This window comes from Urocampus carinirostris, chromosome 18 (assembly GCF_059441175.1).
Source record: "Urocampus carinirostris isolate Australia breed hairy pipefish chromosome 18, RoL_Ucar_1.0, whole genome shotgun sequence".
NCBI lineage: Eukaryota > Metazoa > Chordata > Actinopteri > Syngnathiformes > Syngnathidae > Urocampus > Urocampus carinirostris.
The window spans coordinates 6,093,886-6,118,458 of NC_142366.1; the positions used below are offsets into that span (position 1 = coordinate 6,093,886).

At 37.8% G+C, this 24,573-nt stretch overlaps 1 protein-coding gene across 1 annotated transcript in view; it reads right to left on the bottom strand.

The window, feature by feature from the left end:
- LOC148348213 (melanoma receptor tyrosine-protein kinase-like) overlaps positions 1-24,573 on the bottom strand; it is a 48,761-nt gene extending 24,188 nt beyond the window's left edge. Inside the window, exons 1-7 of the mRNA XM_088321830.1 lie at positions 24,308-24,573; positions 6,677-6,828; positions 6,410-6,617; positions 2,817-2,951; positions 2,682-2,750; positions 1,247-1,365; positions 1,045-1,186 (exon numbers count right to left, since the gene is read on the bottom strand). Coding sequence (XP_088177956.1) covers positions 1,045-1,186; positions 1,247-1,365; positions 2,682-2,750; positions 2,817-2,951; positions 6,410-6,617; positions 6,677-6,828; positions 24,308-24,413 — 931 coding nt within the window. The 5' untranslated portion in view covers positions 24,414-24,573. The remainder of the gene's footprint in view (positions 1-1,044; positions 1,187-1,246; positions 1,366-2,681; positions 2,751-2,816; positions 2,952-6,409; positions 6,618-6,676; positions 6,829-24,307) is intronic.

A 24,573-nucleotide genomic window follows, 5' to 3' on the forward strand; every position in this document is an offset into this window, starting at 1 on the left:
TAATTGGTTTGCCCCTCACGCCCCTCCTGGACATCTACAACTCCGGCCTCATCTAAAAAGCCACCAGGATTGCTGCCCTTGCAATCTCTATTGCAGTCTGGTCAGCCTTGAAAAGGGATTACCTCATGTGCGGCCCCTTCTCAAAGTTTCTTCATTTTCATCATGCTGATGATTGAGTTTTCCCCCTTGTCCTCATGATTTGACTTAGTGTTTAAAAGCAAAGCTCTGACTGGCTAAATTGACCTTGGGGCACCTTTTAAATATGTCCCATCTAAAACTTCTGAAATTGTTTTTTCTCGTAGTTCAACACCATATTATAAAGAATATTAATTTGAAAAATTCTCCCTATACTGTATACAGTAATTTTTTGCTCGATCGCCCTTTATTTATCACAATTTTGGTACTTCACTGATTTTTATCGTGAATTGTGATTTGCATTTTGCTTGGCTAAACAGAGGAGGATATTTTCTAGCACCAACAAAGTTTAATCCCTCCACCTGATAACCCTTTGTAAGTCTTTTGCTGCTCCATGGTGTTTTTCCAAAATTGATTTATAATGAAAGCATATATGGTTTTTGTACGACGGAACCGGAAGGTAAATGCAGTTTTCCATAACGTCCACATGACAGCGGCAAAGTATCATCTAAAGTGGATCAGAGCTGAAGTGTATCAGGTCCTTAATTCTTAAAGTTGCGCAATAAAAAAGCCATTTTTTTTCTATAATTATAATTTGAAAGTACAGTACAGAAGTTATTTATACAAACAAAAAATTGTTAAACAAATACTTGAGGCTATAAATTATGTTTGCTTTTGAGATATAAACAAGTTTCGATATGGCGAATTTTACTTGCAAAACCAAGGTAAAATTGTGTTATGTAAGGATTGCCATTACTGTAATAAAAATGGTTTTGGGACACCTTTTATCTCTGATCAATGTGAAACTTCACAGGAAACGATTCTTATAGATTCACACCATATTTATGCCTTCGCTGACAAAAAATGAAAATTTTGTAAATAAGAACCACCCTATCAAGTGTGTCTTACTTGGGCAGGCCTTGACGCATGTGGCCCCGTAGGTGAACTTGGCCTTGGGGTTGCTGACCACCTGATGGGTCTTGAGGTCATAAAGTTTCTCGGGGGGGCAGGCGTCCTTGCAGGTGCCGTCGTCGTTGAACAGGCGACACGCCTGAAAACAAAATGGTGGTCAGGCGACGTCCAAAATTGAGTTAAAGTGGGCGGGGCTTACTAGGCAATCTGTGGCCTTTAGGCCACTGCAGCCCGCTGCGCAGTGCTCGTTGCAGCAGTCGCTCGGTTTTGGTCCGCGGCATCTTCTGCTGCATTGCTCTGCGCACGTCAACTTGGTGACTAATTACAGAAATAACATAGCAGTTTTATTAAAGTGACAGTGGGTAAAAATATTACTACAAAAGGTTGTTTTAGCTTGGAATGGAGCTTAAGCGTGTGGATTGGTAAAAACACACTACGGAAGGCCAGAGACAATAGCTGGAGTAGGTTAGATCTGGAGTAAGCGGTTAACGTTAGTTATCTAGCAGAAGAAGCTACTAAAAAGGCCAATAAAAGATTGAATTTGTCTACCGTCAATATTCTGACTCATGTAACTCAGTGGCGTTCATCTGTGGAAGGCAAGTGCAACTAAAATAAAGGAGCAGGAGCTAAAATAACAATAGTGGAATGCAAAGAGCCATAGCCTGCAGCCAAGTTGCTAAAATGAGTGGCTCAAAAAGAAAACAGTGTAAAAAAGATGATAAGCGCCAGATGCCAAAACATAGGACTCTGCGAAATTCGATGGCATGGCCAGCAGTGGAAGGCGAGTGACACTGAAGGATGAAGCAGGATGAGCTAACAATAGCAATATTGGCAAGCCATAGCCTGCAGCCTAGTGGCTAATGTGAGTGGCTAGAGAAGAAAACAGTTGAAGTTGACCAGCTCTGAAGACAAGTGACACAGAAGGATGAAGCAAGGAGCAGCTAACAATAAGAGTAGCAGCGAGCAGGAACACAGAACCTGCAGCCAAGAGGCTAACATAAGTAGCTAGAGAAAGAAGCAGGGGAACAAAAATTTGACATATACCTGAATCACGAGAATCGGCAATGATCGCATGGATTATACGTTGTGCAATGTGAGTAAGACTGAAGGATGAAGCAGGGAGCAGCAAACAATAACAATAGAGGCTAGCTGTGACCCATAGCTAGAAGTAGCTAGAAAAGGTAACAGTGGACAAAAAATTCCAGGTGCCTGAATCACAGTACTCTGCAACGTTGCATGACAATCGTAAGCAGCTAATGACAAGCCATACTCTCCAGCCAAAAGGCTAACATGAGTGGCTGGGGAAGAAAACAGTGAAAAAAGTTGAAGTTGAACAGTTGTGAAGGACGAGTGACACAGAAGGACAAAAAAGCTTTTTTTACACAGAACAGCTAATGAAATAACAACAGCGGTCAGCGGTGAGTGATAGCCTGAACCCAAGTAGGTTACATGACGGGCTAAAGAAGGAGAGAACGGTAAAAAAAAAGTTTCAGGGCTTTGTTTGCGCACAAAAAATAAGCAGAAGCAGAATATATTTTTCTCAAGTTATACATCGCACTACTGACCCAAAATGTGTTATTCTTCACCTTGCAGTTTTGGGGAAAAGAAAGCATCAAAATATTGAATATAGTTACATTTCTGGCAGTGCTCTTCCCCGGCTGCCCAACACGATGCGTTGATGCATGAGGGATGACAGGGCTCACCTGGAGAAAAGGCGCATCATCAAAACCAGCGGGAGACGCTTGGATGGAAGCGAGGAGGCTACATACATTTGCGCACAACAACGTCACGCTTGAAAAGCATGCTGGGATTGCTCGCTTTGTCCACCAAGTCCCACCACTGGACCGAGTCCACGTTACACAGCAAAGGGTTGTGGCTCATCTTCACGCCTCCTCGAAGGATCTCTGAAGGCAAAAATCCGAAAACCTCGTTATAAAACGCATCACATTTCACCGTCTTCATTGACTGGCATAATTTATTCTGATTGGCTAAACAGCCTCTTCGCTTCAGAGTGAATATATATTGTACACTACCTTCCACTAGAGGGCGCCAATCGGGTTTGGAACTGGGCACAGGTGTGAGCAATCACCAAACACCTGTCCCTAATTATCCTGACCCTTTATATGAAAATATTGGACAGCACACTAGGGGCCATGTCACTTTGATTTCCACTGTCATTGCTATCGCTGATTTGGTTTTTGTTTTCTCTTTTAAGTTTGGACTTTTGGTTATTAGTTTATTACTCACTTCCTAGTTTGTTACTTTGTTCCTTGCATTTCCATTTTGGTCTTAGCTTCAGGTTTGGATATTGTCAGGTTTGGTTCTTTTTTTGTGATCCTTGTTTGTTTGCTACTTTGTTCCTGGTTTTGCTATTAAATTCATTAGTTTGAGCACCCCTGCATCGGTTCCTGCTTCCCCTTTACTTGGGTCCACCCACAAACCTAACGATATACAGTACAAAAAATATATATTATTGAATCGCCAAATCTCAAGTCAAAGCACACAAATGAACAAAGAGAAAAGCATTGTGGGAGCTAGTTCAGACAATAGCGGACCAGCGTTTTCGATGACATGGACCAATAGCAGACAGGCATGTTAGAGATGTTACTTTACATACCCATGAACACAGCAACGTTTTGGGGCATGTGAAATCAATTGCTGAGGTCGTAAAGTGGGGAAAAACTAGAAAAGGGGTTCAAAAAACATGTTATTCCTTTATTTCCATGGTTCTCATTTTCTTGCTTCTTCCTTTAGCATCACTGTATCCTCGTGGATAAATACACAACAAAAAATACAGGAAGGTAGGGGTCTCCAACTTGGTGTCCGCGGGCCCCCTAAGAGGATCTGAGACGCCTGCGTATTGATTCTGAAAAGAGCTCACCAGTCATTAGTCAGAGTGATTTTCTAAATGGCTTGAGAAATCATTGACGCAGTGTCTAAGTTTTAGTGGTTGACAGGGCTTTTTTCAACCCTACTTCTAATAATTACAACTTGGTAATTGAATTATAATAACTTTGTAACAACATGGTATTAACACGTTTTTTAAAAAATGCATTAGTAAGGCATTGTGGGAGAAGGTTAAGCCAAATACTGCTTTTTTAAATTTGAACAAAAACTAAAAATATCTTAGTCGGGACTAGTATTTTAGTCTACTGTAGCTTTTTTTAAGTCTTTCAGTTTGAATAAACCACTCTTTGTCGGAACCAAAACGAATGGTAGACCCAAACGCGTAACATTTCACACAAAAGTTTATTGGGATATCAAGCAAACAAGCGCCAGCGATCCGATGCTTGCTCTACAGGAGGAGCAAGCAGCTCACGGGATTGGAGCGCGATTGGAATGCGGAAGTGGATTTGCCGACGCGGGAGATCGGAGCGTGGTCAAACGGGCAAAACGGGTCGACAGCCGGAGCGGGAGATCAGAGCGCGGTCGGTGGTCAAAAACGTGTCAATAGCCGGAGACAAACGGGATTTCAGGAGGAAATGACAAGTAGGACACGGATGAAGATGGGACCGACGGGAGCCAGAGTCAAAGTGCTTGCCTTGTGTATGCAGAGGTTCGCTGACGAACTGACAAGGAGTGACTGGAGTACTGGGTATAAATAGGAGGGGAATCAAATCAGGCAACTAGCAGCAGCTGGCGCCAAACGAGCGGGCACAGGTGAGTGCGATGAGTAATCATGACACTGTTGATCACTCTATTGATGAAATTTCCGTTTTGGTTAAAGTTTGCCACTTTCAGTTTTTAAAAAGCACAAGTTAATCGTTTGTTTTAATATGAAAGCGACGGATTGTGTTTTGCACATGAAAATAGAGTGTGTGATAAAATCTATCGCTTTTTAGTGTCAAAAGGTTAGCATGGATTCTACTGTATTTGTAAAAATATACATAAATAAATGATGGTAAAAGATAAATGATGTTTCCTTGTATTTAAAAAGTAGAGCTAAAGGGAACTGAGCAAAATCGTGTCCTCTCGGGATCAACCAATATGGGTTTTTCAGGGCAAATACTGATTATTCGTATTAAGAGGAGGCCGATAACCGATATTTGGAGCCGATATTTGCTTAAAAGGCTTAAAAATAGGCGTAAGGAATTTTTAATAACGCAAAAACACACAAAAAATGATAAATTCAAATAAAACTTGAATACCTCTCTGAAACATTTTACAGTAAATACAAAAGAATTTCAGCACAGCTAACATGACTAATGTTACATCCATACCAAAAACTAACATGGCAGGAAATAAAATTAGGTTGAGTAGCAACTCATATAAAGATACATAACAACTGAAATGGCTCCCTGTTTTTTTTTGTTTAAATAAATAAAAACGTAAATACAACCAACATGGTTTAAATTAACTTAAAAAGAAAAGTGCATTGAAATTTCAACGGAGCTGACGAATTGAAAAATGGAGGCACTCCTGTTTTAGAGCCAGATTGACAAACTAATGTTATGGTAACAGCTAATCACTCAGCCTTTCCAATAGTAACCACAAGAGAACAATGTAGCACCTATGACAAATGTATCCAGACTTTCTACTGAGGTAGAGAGGAGATTATATTTCCACCCATTTATTATCTGCACTGCTTATCCTCAGTAGGGTCGTGGGGGTGCTGGAGCACATCCCAGCTATCTCCGGGCAGTGGGCAGGGGACACCCTGAACTGGTGGTTGCCAGCCAGTCATAGGGCACACAGAGACAGACAACTCACTCGCTCACTCACAGCTAAAGGGTTAGGGTTTGGGCAAGGTCCAGTACTCAATAATTCAGTCAACAATACCAAGTGCTGATACCTTTAATTGACTTCAGAGTCGGTCAAATACAAAATCGCATTGACTCTCACAATTTTAATTAAAGTATTTTTAAAAGAATATATATATTTTCAGGTTATAGAATTCGTGGTACCTGTACTTGGTATCAGTTTAGATAAGCTTACAAAAATCGCTTTCGTGTGCTTTTTCTGTTCTCTCTGAATCACAAACACAGTTGCTTGATTGACGAAATAATAAGAGCTAATATATCAGTCTCCAACTGAATATTCTCCCCTAAAACAAGTTAAGCACACTTTTTACGCTGCTGTTCTATCACAGACACAAGCTTGTTAGGACAATTTGGCTGAGCTGCCGTTCTAACGTAATTGTTCCTGCTTCAGTGGCTCGGTCGCTTATCCAATCAGAGAGCACAAGTTTGGTAAAACGGACAGGGGAAGAAGGGATGGGATGATAACGTTTATGGGAGAGAATTTGTCGGCTGCATCTTAGACTTAATAATTGACCCATCGAATAAATAAAAATGCCAATACTGATGTCCGTCAAATTCCCAAACATCACTGCCGATAATCGGTCGACCTCCAGTGTCCTCACCAGTCAAGTTGCTTAGCTGCAGTTGCGCCAGCCCGCCAGTGTAGTTGAGCGCGGCGGATGAGTGGTTGCGGTTGTAGTTGGACATGATCAGAAGGGCGTACTTGCCCTCATAAAGGTTCTGACCCCGAATTAGCTTCAAGCCTCTCAGTGGGATGGTCCGGGCCTCGTTCATGGCTAGCAGAACGTAGCCGCCCACTTCTTGGACAGACTGAAAAGAGAGACGAGCTAAGTGGACACGCCCATCAGAGTCGGTTCTGCGCCTCTTACTTGCAAGAAGGTGAGGTCCTGGTGCTCCAGGGTGTAGGTGACCTCCAGGTTGTCCAGGACCACCGAGCAGTTTGTGTACATGCGCACCATGTTTTCGTAGTGGTTCTCTGGTGTACCCAGGAGAGTCAGCTGGTTACTCATGCCTTGGCACACTGAAATTGCAACAAAAGTCACTCAAAAATCAACCAAAACTTTGTCCCGAGGCATAAACGTGTGAGACTGACATATTGTGGGGGAGTTCATTTTTGAGCAGACTACTATTGTGACTGGAAATTTTACAATGTGATAAATGTCTTGTGTATAGGCAAAAAAAAAAAGGCCTAATCCAACAATTAGGGAATACATTTTAAAGATTCCTTACGCTTATCAGGAAACATAGGAGGATAAATGTTTTAGTTAGGCAGTTGGAAGTTGGAAGAACCCCGTTCGCTTGAGGCTGAGATGCAAAGTAGAGGGAAAAAGAATTGCCATTCTATGATCATTAAGAATATAAGAATATAAGACGATACTGAGTTAAACAAGGTAAAAAAAATTACTTGATGAAAGAAAACGATGGTAGGGAAAATTTAGGACTTGCTTGAATGTTGCCATGACATGTTTAATATACCTCTTTTTATGACAAGGTCAATGATTTGAGTTACAGAGTATGATATGGAACATGATTTGGATGGGAGTATGCATGCTTTTAAGATGGGGGTATAATTTTTAGCCCATGATCAGTGTTTGGAATAAAGCTCTTTTAAATAACATTGTTACATAACAGCTCGGTGGCCTTGGGGGTAGGGTGCCCGCTCCGAGACTGGGAGGCTGCTGGTTCAAGCCTCGGCCGAGTCATACCTAAGACTTACAACATTGGTACTCATTGCCTCCCTGCTTGGCGCTCAGCATTAGGTTGGAATTGGGGGGTTTGGTTACCTAATGTCTCCCAACACATCAGTTGGGTTGAGCAAGGGGGCTGGGAATCCCCTCCTCTGTATCAATCTCCTAGAAAGAGTCAGGAATGTGTTCTTGACTCTAGCCACCTCCAACTAGGGGGATATGGCTATATTATATATTATATATATATATATATATATATATATATATATATATATATATATATATATATATATATATATATATAAAACAGCATTATCGCACACTCTTCCAAACTCCATGACCAACCTTCTCAATGTTTTTCTCAGAATCAGCCACAAGCGCTGTGTCATCTGCAAAAAACAACTGAATTACCTGCCACACCGTTCCACTGTTATCCATCATCTCTACACCTCTGCCAAATACTGCATTCACCTCTCTCACCACACCATCTATGTACACATCAAACAGCCAATGTCGACATCACACACCCCTGTCTCATACCAGTCAACACAAGGAACCACTCACTTGTCTCACTCCCTACTCTTACACATGCTCTGCTGTTCATGTAAAAACTCTTCAATGCATCCAACAACTTTCCACCCACTCCAAACATTACCATCACCTGCCACAACGCCTCTCTGTCGACTCTGTCCATATCCAAAAAAGCCAAACAAACACCTTTACCTTTTGCAAAATATTTTTCACACACTTGTCGTACTGCAAAAACCTGATCCACACATCCTCTTCCTTCCCTGAAACCAATCTGCTCCTTCATCACCACCTCATCTGTTCTTCCTCTCACGCTCTTAATCAAGACTTTTCCATACAGTTTACCCGGCACAGACAACAAACTGATACCTCCCGAATGGCTACATTCATACTTATCACCTTTACCCTTATAAAATGGCACCACACATGCACTACACCAATCAACAGGAACCAAACCACGTAAAAAGCATGCATTCAACAAGTGTACTAACCAATCAATCATAGCCGTGCCACCTTTCTTCAAGCATTCGGCAGTACAACCATCTAACCCAGCTGCCTTCCCCCCTTTCACGTTCATTTCTTTCACTGCATCTTGCACCTCCCATGTTTCCACAGGCTTTACATTTAAATCACCCAACACGGGCATTCTCCCCATACCACCGATCACCTCGACTTTTACTTTTCTCCCATCCTCCACATTTAGCAACTCCTTAAAATACTCTGCCTATCTCGTCCTGACTGCACTACCACTAACCAGCAATGTACCGTCCCGTACTTTCAGTTTATTTTCTTTCCAGACTCACTCTTTCTTATTCTTTTCACTTCTTTCCAGAACACTTTTCTCCTTTCCTCAAAGTTCACTCCTATCTTTTGACACCATTCATCATTTGCTTTCCTTTTTTGCTGCTTCCACTACCGCTTTTACCAACCTTTTCCTCACTTTATACATTTCATACGCATCACCACTCTTATCTTGCAGCCACTCCTCAAAGGCACATCTCTTCTCTGTCACAGCCTCCGACACCTAATCATTCCACCATTCACTTCCTTTCCTAATACCTCGACCAACTTCAACACTTTTTTTCGCACTCCTCAACACTGCCCCTCTAGATAGATAGATAGATAGATAGATAGATAGATAGATAGATAGATAGATAGATAGATAGATAGATAGATAGATAGATAGATAGATAGATAGATAGATAGATAGATAGATAGATAGATAGATACTTTGTTCATCCCCGAAGGGAAATTCATATTTCCAGCAGCATCCCTGAGCTGAGAACAATCGAGAACAATCGAAAATAACACGGGAGCTGCTGGAGTGGCTGCCATTCGTGACGGCGCCGGAAGAAAAGATTCAATTTGAATCATTTACAAACAAACAAACAATTGAATCATGTACAAACAAACAAACAAAATATTCATGTTTCAATAAGTGGAGTGTTAATAAAATATTTCTGATACTGATATAACCAGATAAAACTAATTTTAACCACTTCCATTCCATTTCTACATTCTCTACTTCTACAAATCTGTTCATACTCTTCCCCTATCCTCTCTATAAACTCTCTCTCCTTTTCTGCCTTATTCAACTCTGACATTTTCACCTCTTCCCTCACATTCCTCTTATAACAAGCCCTCCACGATCCATCTATTCTCAGTTTTCCTTCCACATAAAAATGATCAGACATTTCACCTGTGTAAACATGCACAACCAACAATCTACTTAACATCCCTTTCCTAACCACCACCATTTTCGTCAGGTAGTTTAAACGACGAACCTTTGCTATTTGCTACAATTCGGTTTCATGACAAAGCCAGCCTAACCAGGCATAGCTAAAAGTGTGCAAAGCTTAGAATTTGAGGCAGACAGTAAGGAACTGATCGTTCCACTTTTAATTAACAGCCTGTAGTCTGATGAGCTGATCCCTTTCATACATGATAACGATCTATCCAAAATCTACCCCAACCTTTGGACTCCCCTCAGAATTCCGGTGACTCTGTCAGTCACAATGGGTCAAGCAGAGAGGATCTCGCCCAGGGAGTAATTTGGTGCAGAACCGCCACAGCCTTCCTTTATTCTAATATCCTATTAGGATGGGTTTCTATTATAAAATGCATGAAATTGAATGTGATTACTTTCTTTTGGAAATATAATGATTAAAATTACGTGTCCCCTAAAGACTTGAGGTTCTATTGGCTAAAACTGACATCTACATCGTCTGCAGTTTTTTTGCAAGACTGATTTGCAATTTTTGTTTGAAATGCTTGTGATGCTTCAAATCGGCTCTGAACCTTACACTTCCAATAGCAACCACAAGAGGACAGTAAAGTACGTATGACGAAATTATCCGGATTCACTACTGAGGTAGAGAGGAGATTATAATTCCACCCATCCATCATCTGCACCGTTTATCTTCAGTAGGGTCACGGGGGTGCTGGAGCCCATCCCAGGATCTTCAGGCAGTGGGTAGGGGGCACTTTGAACTGGTTGACAGCCAGTCGCAGGGCACACAGAGACAGAAAACTCCCTTGCTCACTCACACCGGGTTAGGGTTAGCGTTAGGGTCCAGTCCAGTACTCAATCGTTCAGTCAAAAATACCAAGTGCTGAAACCATTAATTGATCGTAGAGTTAGTCACATACAAAATCACATTGACTTTAACAATACTTTTTATAAAAGTAATTTAAAAATACTACACTATATATCTTTTCAGGTTTTAAAAATCGTGGTACCTGTACTTTGTATCAGATTAGAAAATCTTACAAAATTTGCTATTGATACCAAGTATTATTGAAATATATTGTTATTAATTTCTGGGAAAATAAATATATAGTCTGAGGTATGCAAGTCTTTTTAAAAATGAATCTCTATCATTTGATGAATTAATTAAATGTCGTAATGATGGTATCTGCACCTGGAATCACAAAAGTTTAGTTTGCGAGAGTCAGTGCTGATACCAGGTAGTATTGCGTGGTATTCTTCGCAATTTTAGGGAAAAAAAATATTAATTGAGGAATGTACCTCGATAGAACACTTGGTTATTGTTAACTAGGCGGCACGGCCGATGATTGGTTAGCGTGTCCGTGGGACAGTTCTGAGGTCATGGGATCAAGTCCAGCGACCAGCCTTCCTGTGCGGAGTTTGCATGTTCTCCAAGTGCCTGCGTGGGTTTCCTCCGGGCACTCCGGTTTCCTCCCACATTCCAAAAAACATGCATGTCAGGATAATTGGCCGGTCCAAATTGTCTCTAGGTGTGAATGAGCGAGTGAGTTGTGTGTCTCTGTGTGCCCTGCGACTGGCTGGCAATCAGTTCAGGGTGTCCCCTGCCCACTGCCCGAAGATGGCTGGGATGGGCCCCAGCGCCCCGCGACCCTACTGAGGATAAGCGGTGCAGATAATGGATGGATGAATATTGTTAACTATACTCGTAAAAAGTTCTGATACAAACAACTTTAAGTACATCAAAATATATTGTTTTTTAAAAAACACTTACTGTCCCAGTAAAAAAAAAAAATCGAAATCATTAGCACCAATAGCTCAAAATGATAACTAGTGTCAATACTGACTATCGTTAACTATACATACACGGATTCCATCATTGCAACTTTCAAAACATGAAATGATATTCTCTTTTTAAGGAACACATACCTCGATAAAATTTTCAATAAATTGAGTACTAATACTTCAACTTAATACCTGGTATCAATACTGACTATTTTAAACTAAACTGATACCAACTTCCGATACAACCACTACTCATTTTAATTGATCAATATATATATATATATATATATATATATATATATATATATATTATGACTAACAGTTTTTTTTGGTTTGAACGATTTTATTGACACTATTAACAGCAAATAAACAATGTGAAGTTTGAAAAATCTTTCTCGACAATTTTAACAGCAATTAAGCACCTTGAGTATGAAACTATATAAATTCTTTAAAAAAAATATCTATTATTTTATGTATTATAAGTGCTTGTGTAATTGTACCTGGTATCGGTGACCAGTTGCATTGAAAGCTTGAGCTATTTTTTGGTTAGCAATAATTTTTGAGATTAGAAAACTTTATTCCATTAATCAGCTAAACTTATGTTGGACTGGGCAGGGTACTAAATATATATTCGTTTGTGTAGTTTATCATGTATAGTCGAGTGATTGTGTAGTATTAGATACTTTTTCTGCGTATTGTGGTGTGGTGAGCGTGCACAAGGAAGTGGTCGGGTTGCTCCGTGTCAGTTTGAGCGTGAGGAATGAAATATTTCTGGATTTTTCGTAAGTCCTCGGAGAAGCCACACCCCCTCAGAAAAACCGCGCCCCTGATGGGTGAAAGCACGCCCCCAATAGAAGAAGCCACGCCCTAAATGTGAAACGAGCCGAACTTTGGTTGGACGAACATTGGCACGTAAACAAACATGCTAAAACGTACATGCTAAATTATACACTCTAAAATGTACATGCTAAAAGTTACACACTTAAATGCACACACTTAAAAGTACATGCTTAGACGTACATGCAAAAATAGAGGTGGGAAACTATTTGGAGTCGAGGGCAGCATTGGGTTAAAAAATGTGGCCAAGTGGGACTTATACCATTTTTTCGTTAATGAATAAATACACATGGATGTTATATTTTTTTATATTTGTTTTTAAATAGATTAGTTTCATCAAATTGGTTTAGTATAAAAGGTCCCAGTTGTGTAGTGTTTCTGTAGCGTTTTCCTAGCATTTCTTGAATATTTAAGTAGTATTGCTGGAGTAGTACTGCAATATTTTTGTACTAGTATTTTTGAAGAATCTTTAATCTTACTGTAGTTTTATTTTCGTAATATTTCTGTCAGAATATTTTCGTAGTAGTATTTTTTTGTAATATAGTATTTATGTAGTAGGATTTTCGTAGTTCAGTATTTGAGTAGTATTACTGTAGAGGTATTTTTTGAAGTATTTATGTAATAGCATTTTCGTAGTACAGTATTTCAGTAGTATTACTGTAGTGGTATTTTTTGAAATATTTATGAAGTAGGATTTTTCTAGTACAGTATTTTTGAACTATTTTTGGAGCATTTTAAATTCATATTCTTGTGGTATTTCCTTAATATTTCCTTATTATTTATCTAATATTACTGTTTTTTTGTAGTATTTCTGTTTAAGGATTTTTCCATAGTAATATTATTTTAGTACTTTTGTAGTTTTTTTTTTTAATAGGACTATTTTTGTAGTATTTCTTTTGTAATATTTCTGTCGTAGTATTTTTGAGTTTTTGCATTACTTTAATAGTATTTTTTTGTATTTCTGTGGTATTGTTTCTTTTCAAAACGAAAGCAAAACAATACATTAGGTTCCTATTTTCAAGCACTAGATTTGATATTTAGTTTTGTTGTATTTTTGAAGGATTTCTGTAGCAGTATTTTTGTTGGAGACACACAAAAGGACAATGGGGACAAAGTTTGGAGTGCATTGATTTTGTATTAGTAGTACTTTATTTACTATTGTATATATTGTCATTATATTTCGACCATTTTCGTTTGGCGGGTCGGATGTAAAAGCCTGACCAGCCGCATATGCCCCACGGGCCATAGTTTGCCCACCACTGCGATACAACGTAACATTATTGTCCTAAAGTTTTCGATCTAGCCTCACGTAAATGCTGGCAGCTAATCCTTTCAAACAGATGACAATGCGATCGAATTCAGCATGATTGCCTTAGTCATGACAACTAGTAACTTAGGAATGTGTGTCTGTGTGGGTTTTTGTGTGTTTTTGTAGGCACTCAATTAGCGCTAATAAGCTAGCTGCTAGCGTCAACAGCTTTTAGTGTCCACTCATGAATGACACTCACACGACCCTGACTTTCCCGACCAAGCCACATAGTAATATGCTTTTTATTGTCTTTTTGTTGTTTTTAATTTATTTGGAGTTTCTTAGTTTTTCCAATTTTTATTTTTATTAGATTGAAATAATACATACAAAGAAATGTAAAACATATACTTTTTTAATTCTATTTTATTATTTATTGTATTTTTGTCAGTGTTGTAATACATTTTTGTGTTTTCCTTTTTATTTTATTTTCAATTGAATGAAGAGAAAGATAAGGAAATGAAATAACACTAAAAAACTGAATTTGCTTTTTTGAATAAGCTTTTATACTTATTTCTTTTTTTCATATTTTATTTATCTTATTTTAGTTTCTTGTTTCTTTTGTATTTCCTGAAAATGTACTCATTTACTTTTATTAAGTAAAAAAAAGAAAGAGGATGAAATACAATTTTAAATGAACATAATTTGCTTTTCAAAACTGTTTTAGTTTATTTATTTTGTTTTTATTTTATTTTTCAGTAGGTAAACAAAATAATATAATTTTTATGTTTGTATGTTTTTTATTTGTATTTTTCTGTTTTTGTTTATTTAATTCTATTTTTGTATTTATTTCTTTTTAATTGTTTTAAATTCACTTTCCCTATTCAGTAAAAAAAAAATTACTAAAATAAAATAAAATCAGAAAAAACAATTTGCTTTTTTTTCTCATTTATTTAATATGCTTTCTTATATCTATATTCAATTTTCTTTTCCTTTTTTGTTTCGTTAAGAAATAAGTAAAATAATACAAATTTAGTTCAGTTTATTTTTTATTTCATTTTAGTTTTTTATTTCATTTCATTTTTTTGAAATTAAATTTTTATTAAGTTAAAAAACAGTGATAGCATTTTGAAAAAGTCACAATTTGTTTTATAATTTTTGGGGTTTATACTTTAAATGTTTCTTTATTTATTTTTGATCAAACAATTTTTTTAAATCCATTCTTACTTTTAAATAATAAAATGAAAAGTAAATGAAAAAAAAATTCAAGAACATTCGCTATTCAACTGCTTTTATCATATTTTTGTTAGCTATAATGATCAATTACTGCTCAATACAGTCTTCGAATATTACCACAATTATACGATGTATAATATATACAATTATATTTCCTTATTTTTACAAAACATTCCCCCTTCTAGTTTCCTTTGTTTGGATCACACTCAAGAAAACTAGCATTTATTTACACTTTATTGTACTCAAATACAGTCTTTAAATCAATATAATACAGTATCAAATTAAATTAAATCCTTCCAACTTGGTTTAAAAGATGTGGATATGAGGTCTTAAATTGGGCGTCTAAAAACATACAGTATAGACCAGAGGTAAATCGATTACTAGGCGGGCCGATTATCAGCATTGATATATGGGATTTTGACGAATAGTATCGGGATTTTTATTTATTCGACGGGGTGATTAACTATATTTAAAACTGGAATACTTAGGCTCAGATGCAGCCGAGCTTCTCTCTCTCTCTCTCCTGCCACTGAAGCAGGAAGAATAACATTAGAGCGGAGTAAACAGTGCCAGCTCTGCTAACTCCTGAGTCAGTGAATCAAGACGGCTTTGAAAAAACGTTTGTGGTAGAAAAGTGTGTGTGTGATTAAGTAATAGCGTAAAAAGTGTAGTCAGCTTGTTTCAGTGAAACATTTTCAGGTCAATCAAGCGTTTGTGTTTGTTATTTAGAGAGACCATAAAAAGCACGCTAGAGTGGAAAGCTAAGTCATTAGCTGTTACCATAACAATAGTTCTTCAATCTGGCTCTAAAACAGGAGTGCCCACACTTTTTCTTTCCAGACTCACAATTTGTGAGCTCTGCTAGAATTTCGATGCACCTTTCTTTTTATATTAATTTAAGTCATGTTGGTTCTATTGTCATTTTTATTCATTAATTGTAAAAACAAATCAGGGAGCTACCTACGTTTTTATGTACCCTAAAAGGAGTTGCTGCTAAGCCTAATTTAATTTCCTGCACCATTAGTTTTTGGTTTAAGTGAAAGATTAGTCATGTTAGTTGTGCTAAAATGTATTTACAGTTCAAAGAGCTATTCATGTTTTATTAGAATTTAAAACAAATATTCTTTGTTTCTTTTTCCATATCAAACATTTCTTTCACCAATTTTTAAGCTTTCGCAGCAAATGAAAATCTGCTCCAGCCTCACAGTGCAGAGGTCCAGGGTTCAATTCCAGCTACCGCAACCTCCCCGTGCGGAGTTTGTATGTTCTCCCTGTGATGTGTGGGTTTCCTCCGGGCACATTGGTTTCTCCCTAAATTCCCAAAAACGTGCATGTCAGGTTCATCAGACGATTCAAATTTTTCCTAGGTGTTAATGAGCGAGTGAGTTGTTTGTCCCCTCCCCACTGCCCAAAGATAGCTCCTGGGACTCTGCTGAGGATAAACGGTGCAGATAATGGATAGATATATTATATTATATTTATATTATATATATATAGTTAGCGAACAAGAACGGCGGCGCAGTGGTTAGCGCTTGTGCGGCACAGTTCATGTCATGGGAACCTGTCGTGGGTTCAAATCCAGCTCCAGACTTTCTGTGCGGAGTTTGTATGTTCTCCCCGTGCTTGCGTGGGTTTCCTCCGGGCACTCCGGTTTCCTCCCACATTCCAAAGACATGCATTTCAGGTGAATTGGCCGGTCCAAATTGTCCCTAGGTGTGAATGAGCGATTGAGTTGTCTGTCCCTGTGTGCCCTGCGATTGGCTGGCAACCAGTTCAGGGTGTCCCCTGCCCACTGCCCGATGATTGCTGGGATGGGCTCCAGTCCCCCGCGACCCTACTGAGGATAAGCGGTACGGCTAATGAGATGAGATGAGATATATAGTTAGCACATTTGCGGCACAGTTCTGAGGTGATGAGATCGAACCTTCCTGTGTGGAGTTTGCATGTTCTCCCCGTGCTTGCATAGGTTTTCTCCAGGCACTCCGGTTACCTCCCACATTCCAAAAACATGCATGTCAGGTTAATTGGCCGGTCCAAATTGTCCCTAGGTGTGAATGAACTAGTGAGTTGTCTGTCTCTGTGTGCCCTTCAACTGGCTGGCAACCAGTTCAGGTTGTATACTGCCCACTGCCTGAAGATAGCTGGGATGGGCTCCAGCACCCCTTTAATTACCTTTTATTGATGTTCACTATATCTTGTGTACTGTTACCCAATGCTAAATCTATTGCACCCTGGTCATCCTGGAAGGGGAATTACCACTTGCAAGGCCCCTAGGTTTCTTTTTTCCTCATGCTGAGGTTTTGTCCACATGTTGGTTTAAGATCAGGCGATGGTGTAATTGTAATCCTGTGCAGTCCTTTGTAACATCTTGTGATTAAGGGCTATACAAATAAATGTGACTTGACTTGACTTGACACACACATACATTGAGATGTAAGACTACCTATTATTTGGTATTAGTATAGTAAATTTTACAATAGTCAGTGCTGATACCAAGTATTATTTCAAGGTATTGGAATTATTTAAAAAATATATCGACATGAATTGAAGAGTGTACGTTTTTAAAAAAAAAATAACATTTGTTTATTTAATATAGTAAAAGTAGTAGTTCTGGTTTCAGTACACTAGTCAGTAACGTTACCGGGTATTATTTTGAGGTATTTGAAGGGATTTTTTTTTAAAAAAAAAGGAGAACAAATAAAGTACAAGCAAAACAAGATACACAAAAAAAACACAGTTAGGTTCAATCTTTGAACCTTGAACTGCAATGCAGAGGTAACAACTGCCTCCACGACCTTCGTTTGACCCTGCCCCTGGCCCAAACATCAAACACAAATGCGCAAATGTATCGATCGGCGCTAAAGTGTTTTTATCGACATCCGAGCGGGATTCTAACGTTTTGTGAGTCACGGACGGACAAAATGTCACAAAAACAAAAAACACGGCGGCCTTGTGGTCTAATCTCTCACGCGCATACACGTGTGGAATGTGTCAGACACTTGGAAACATTCTGCAGCTCCATTCTACCCAAACATGTTCAAAGTTAGTTAGCATCAGCGCTAACGCAAAACCTGTATCAAAACGCTTATCTCATAAATGTTAACTCAAAATAACATTTCAGAAAAAGATTTATGAATGAGTATTGTAGTGTACAGAAACAGGACAAGGAGGTTAATTCGGGTCCTCAGAACTCAAAGATTTTGAAGCTACTCTAACAGGCTTGAAAACACATCTGCTACATAATGTTCAAACACTAACTAGAACTAAATGAGAAAAAAAACATGAAAGTATATGTCACATGAGATGGTAGCATACCCAATGGTTCTAAATGAACAAAACAGAAAAGTAAGAGGACTAAGGTAACATACTGCTGCCCCAACACCAAACTGCTCTGACAGAAGAAAAAACGAAAGTAGGATGACAAAAGAAACACCTCAAAAGATATTATCACTAACACAAGATACAGTTTAAAACGTTTAAGAGCGTATCTCATAATTGTCGACTCAAAATAACAATGTAGAAAATTATTTATGTACTGAAAAGCAATCAGTATTGCAATGTACAGAAACAGATCAAGGAAGTCCAATAGAATCTTTATTCTTCAAAGACTTCAAAGCTCTTCTAAAGGGCTTGACAACACATCTCTGCTTCATAATGTTCAAACACTAACTAAATCTACAAAAGAAAACATGAAAATATAAAATGCATGGTATGGTGAAATACCTGCTAGTTCTAAGTAAACAAAACAGGGAAAGGAGATAACTCAGGGAACATACGCATTCATGGAAAGAAGAAGTACATAATGCTCCAAAATCAAACAGCTCTAACAGAACAAAACATGAAAGTGTGTGAGGGCACAAGAAACACTCCCACACGTGGACAAAGCGGCAACAACAAGACAATAAAATCAAATGAAAGCACACTGACGAGCTGAAACTGAAAAAAATGGAGCACTAACTAGCTCAAATGCACTAAACATGAAAGGACAATACAACATATGTTGGGACTCTAACTGGCTGTAACTTGACAAAAAATGAAAAAGACAATGAAAAATGTGTTGGGACTAAGTTGACTGCTCAGGATGTAAATGAAATACAATGTTGGAACAGTAGCTAGATCTAACTGAATACACATTATAGAAAAACAATGCAAAATAGTTTGGGACACTAAGTAGCTCTAACTGAACAAAACGTGAAAGGAAGACACCGCAGAATATGTCGGGAGATACTAACCTACTGTAACTGAACAAAACAAACAAAGACATACAATGCAGAATATGTTGGGACACTAACTATTGCTAAGTGAACAAGCATGAAAAAGGACAATAAAGATTACAGTATTTAGGGACACAAAGTAGTGAGAAGATGAAGCAAAATATGTTCGAACAACACCTCTAATGAATAACAACAAGAAAGAAAGACAACTCAGAACATGTTGGGACACTAACTAGCTCTAACCGAACAAAATGTGAAAGAAGAAGGTAACGGACATCTATTGGGACATTAGATGAACAAAAAGAAAACAGAAAGAAAAAAAAACAACAGAATACTTTGGGACACAAAATAACGAATTAAAAAAAACTAAACATGAAAGACAGACACGGCAAAATAAGTTGTGACTGTAACTATGAGTAACTGAACAGCACAAACAAAAGACACTGCAGAATATGTTGGGACACTAACCTATTGTAACTGAACAAAATAAAAAAAAGAAGACACAGAATGAGTTTGGTCTCTAACTAGCTCTAACTGTACAAAACATGGAAGGGGACAATAAGGAACGTCCTTTGGAAAAAAACAATTCAAGGGTGGGCAACTATTTTGAGTCAAGGGCTGCATTGGTGTAAACGATGTGACAAAGGGGCACATCCTGGAGACCTATCAAAATGTCCTCATTATCAAATAAATAGACATGCATGTTATATTTCTTTATATTTTTTTTCAAATTGATTTGTTCCATCGAAATGGTTTAAAGCAAAATCATGTATGAGGTGCCTGTTTGAAGCACAACATTTGACATTTAATTTTGTAATTTGGTAGTATTTCTGTTGTCTGATTTTTGTAATATTTCAGTGATAATTTTACTGTATTACTGTAGTTTTATATTTGTAGTATTCGTGTAGTATTTCTGCTGTATTATTTCTGTGGAATTTCCATAGTAGAGCTTTTGTAGTATTACTTTAGTCGTTTTTGTAGTTATTATGTCATAACATTTCTGTAGTAAATGTTTTTTAAATATTTTTTTAAAAACTTTTTGAAGTTTTTTCCATGGTTGTGATTTTTAGTATTTCTTTGGTACTTTTGTAATATAATTGTAGTTGTATTTTCATAGTATTTCTGGTGTAATATTTCAGTTGTAGTATTTGTGTATTATAGTATTACTATAGTGGTATTTTTGTAGTATTTTGGTAAAAGAATTCTAGAAGTATTTCCATAGCTGTAATCCTTTAGTATTTCTGTAGTATTTTTGAAGTATTTCCATAGTTGTAATTTTGTAGTATTTCTTTAGTATTTTTGTAATATAACTGCAGTTGTATTTTTATAATATTTCTGTTCTAATATTTCAGTAGTAGTGTTTGTTTATTATATTATGACTGCAGTGGTATTTTTGTAGTATTTCTGTTGTATTATTCTTGTAGTGGTATTTTTGTGTTAAAATATTACTGTGGTTGTATTTTTTAGTATTTCTTAAGTATATTTTATTTTCAGAATGAAAGCAAAATAATATATTAAGTCTCTGTTTATACCACTAAATTTAATATTTCTTTCTGTAGTAATTTTTAGCATGTTTGTGTTTTTTCTCCAGAAGTATTTTTGTTGTCAACACACAAATGGAGATCGAAGACAAAGTTGCCCCCCTCCCCCCATTTTTTTCTCATATGTAGTATTTTATTTACTATACTCATTGGAAATGTTTAAATCTAAGCTTAAAACACACTTCTATTCTATAGCATATGAATAACCTAAATTTTATGTTGACAATATCAGGGGATGGTGTCATAATAGTCTGTAATAATAGTTTGCAATAGTCTTTGATCTGTGCAGCCCTTTGAGACTCTTTGTGATTAAGGGCTATACAAATACACATGACTTGACTTGACTATTCTTTAAAATGTCCTTATATTTTGACCATTTTTGTCTGGCGGGCCAGATGAAAGAGCCCGATGGGCCGCATATGGCCCACGAGCCGTAGTATGCAAAAGAGTGAATTCACCAGATGAAGGTACAGAACATTAAAAGCAGCTTGTTAACATGCAAGCTAACGTTAAGCACTCTTCTGATGAGTTTTCTGTCTTTCACAAGGTGGCATGCGTCGCAACACGTTTTGTTTTGGTAAGTGTTTGCACATGTCAGTGAAAGTCCTTCCTCAGCACACGCACATTTTTAATTTTATTTTTCTTACCAGGTCCCGCTTCCTGTCTGACCTCGCTTGCGACCTTTGACCCACCAAAATGGCACATCGAACATATATTTTTCAGGGTTTTTTTTCTTATCAAACACCTTTAATCCCGCTGACCTCCGCATTCCCAGAATTCCACAGGGCAAGAAAAATCCCGCGGGCTGTGAGCGCTCACCTGTCTGACTGTGTTACCATGGTTACGACATCTTTCGGTTTTCAAGTGTACAAGAGTAGACATAATAATCAGATATTGACGAGGTCGTTCCGGCAAGTTTTTTAAGGCTAGCCGTGTATTAACTCTAGGGTGGGTAAGCTACGGCCAGTGGGGCCAGATACGACCCATCAGGTGTTATAATACGGCCAGCCAAGCGAATGTACGGGATTAATTCATTTCCAGATCGAGCCCATAACTACAATTTCTCTTATCTCAAAACTGTTTTCCTTATAATTTGTCCCTGGCCTCCCAAAATCCTGAAAGTTAACCCTAAATAGCAATAAAATACATCTTATCTTACTGATTACTAAAAATCCATTCACATAGTAAATGAACATGAAAATACAGTAATCAGATAAATTAGATGATATCAATGCAGGGATGAGAAAACTACCGCCTGGAGCCCACATACGAAGTGTCAGATGTTTCAATCCAGCCCGCCATACGAAAATGGTCAAAATATAATCCTCTCTTATATACAGTGGCCTCTCTACATACAAGAGTAATTCATTCCTGGATCGAGGCTTCGTATCAAGCATTTCTCATATCTCGGACAAATTTTCCCCATAAAATATAACAGAAAACCAATTAATCCGTTCCTGAACTCCCAAAATCGTACAAGTTAACCCTAAATAGCTATAAAACACATCTTTCTGATGACTAAAACCACTTTTAAACAGTGAATGAACATAAAAATACAGTAAAAAAATAAATGAAATTGATGCAGGGGTGGCCAAACTATGACCCGTGGGCCACATAAGTCCCGTCAGGTTTAATAACCTGGCCCACCAAACAAAAATTGTCAAAATATAATCCAAAGACATATACAAGAGGCCTTCCTACATACGATATTAATTACTTCTCAGATAAAGCTTGATTCCTGAATTTCACGCATTTATTAAGAATTATCCACATAAGAAATAACAGAAAACCAATGAATCCGTTCTTGGCCTCCCAAAATCATCCATCAATTTAACCCGATGTAGCTATGACTTCCTGATCACTATAAAACACATTCAAAGGGTGAATGAACATATTATATACAATAATAGGATCATATTATTGCAGGGGTGGGCAGACTAGTCAAGTCAACTCATGTTTATTTGTATAAATCACAAAGAGTCTCAAATGGCTGCACGGATGAAAGACTATTGCAAACTCCAGACTATTATGACACCATCCCCTCATATAAAACCTGTGGGCCACATGCAGCCCGTCAGGCTTATTAATTCCGCCTGCAAAACAAGAATACTGAAAATATACATTCAATTGTAAATAAAGTACTACTAAAAAGAATTTGTTGTCGTTTCCGAGCCACTTTTGTCCCCAGTGTCACTTCATTTTTCCTCATCTGTTGGGCAGGTATCAGATTTGAGACTCTGTATTGGCATATACAAAACAATCAAATCAATCAATAATTTCTTGGTCTTGGCCATAGTTTTAACCCAATGTGACAGTGACTCGAGAGGTTTGTCCAGTTAGCTTTTTAGTATCAACAGCAGCCTTTTTTAAAAATTGATACAATCACTAGTGACAATAATTTATTAATTAATTGGAAATTGCATAATTGGTTGCGGCTGACCATTTATCTGTATTTTTGTTGGTGAAATTGCTAAGAAGACCAAAAAATTCCCATGAAAGAGAATACCTGAATTACGTGGTTGAACGATTGTGAAAAATCGTAAAAGGTCGACCTTTGTCGATTGAAAACTCTTTGTAAGACATTTAAAGATTTTCTTTGGCTTTTTAGGGGGTTTTTTAAAGGGCTAGTGTGTAATATTTGATCACTAGATGTTGCTGTATTGTGTAGTGCAACTGAAAATTAATGCTAGATAGCACCAGTACGGAGACTCAAAGTAACCAAACCATAATATTTTCTTCTTTTTTTTCCCGCATGGCCCTTTTGCAAAGAAAGAAAAGGAAAAATAAAAATAAAAAAGTAATAAAACAGAAAGAAAAAGGGAAACATTTGGGAAAAAGAAAGGAAAAAAATGTCAAGAAAAATAGAAAATGTATAAACAAGAAAAAAATGGACTGCATTTGTATAGCGCTTTTTAGGTCAATGAAGGCCTCCCAACGTGCTTCACATTGATCATCACAGTTAGGAAAGAGGAAAAAAAGAAAAGTAACAGGAGGGAAAAAAGAAAAAAAAGCTACAAAAAAGGAAGGAGAAATAAAAGGTAAAAAAAATAATGGATGAAAATAATACACAATACATGATTTAGGGGGCGGTCGTCAAGTCAAGTCAAATTTATTTATATAGCCCTTAATCACAAAAATGTCTGAAAGGACTGCACAGGATTACAGTTACAAAATTACACAATTACCTGATCTTAAACCAGCCGTAGCAGCAAGATGGCGAACAATCATGTCAGGTGAGCCTTGTGTTATGTCAAAATAAATCCAAATTTCCTTACCTACAGATATTTTTAAGAATGCTCATTTATCTGACAGTTTATCTATTTGACCTAGCATTGAAATGTCATGTCATGTTTATTTGTATAGCCCTTAATCACAAAGAGTCTAAACAGGCTGCACAGATCAAAGACTAACTGCAAACTACAGACTATTACCAATCAAAATCTGTTTTGAATGAATGAAGTGAATGAGGTGAATGAAGGTTTTTTTGCCTTTAGGAGGCACACACACACACTGTCCCTTTCAGGACATTCGAAGGGGAGTTTTAGTTTTACACAATCGAGGTTACGTCACAAAAATCCCTCTTTTCAGATATAAAGTAAATAAAACAAATCGAGCCTTATAAGAGCTAGGTCACGGTGAGCCAGTGACACGCACGAGCACGCGCAAGTGACCACGTCGGCCAGGTGTGTTCACGCTCACCTTTCCGGTCGGTGGGCGTGGCCCCCAAAGCGGCGACGAGAAAAAAAAGAAAAATAATAATCCCAACCGGGACCCGGAGCCCCGAACTCCCCGCGCCTCTGCTCATCTCGGCGTGGACGCGCGCGCCTCTGATAAAATCCACGCGTGGACGTCCACCATCAACGTGGATTTGGTCCGAAGTGGAGCAGCCGGGAACAAGTTCTCGTCTGACAGCAACTAACCTGCTCCTTCGCGCACACGCGCGAAAATTACACACAAACGCGCGC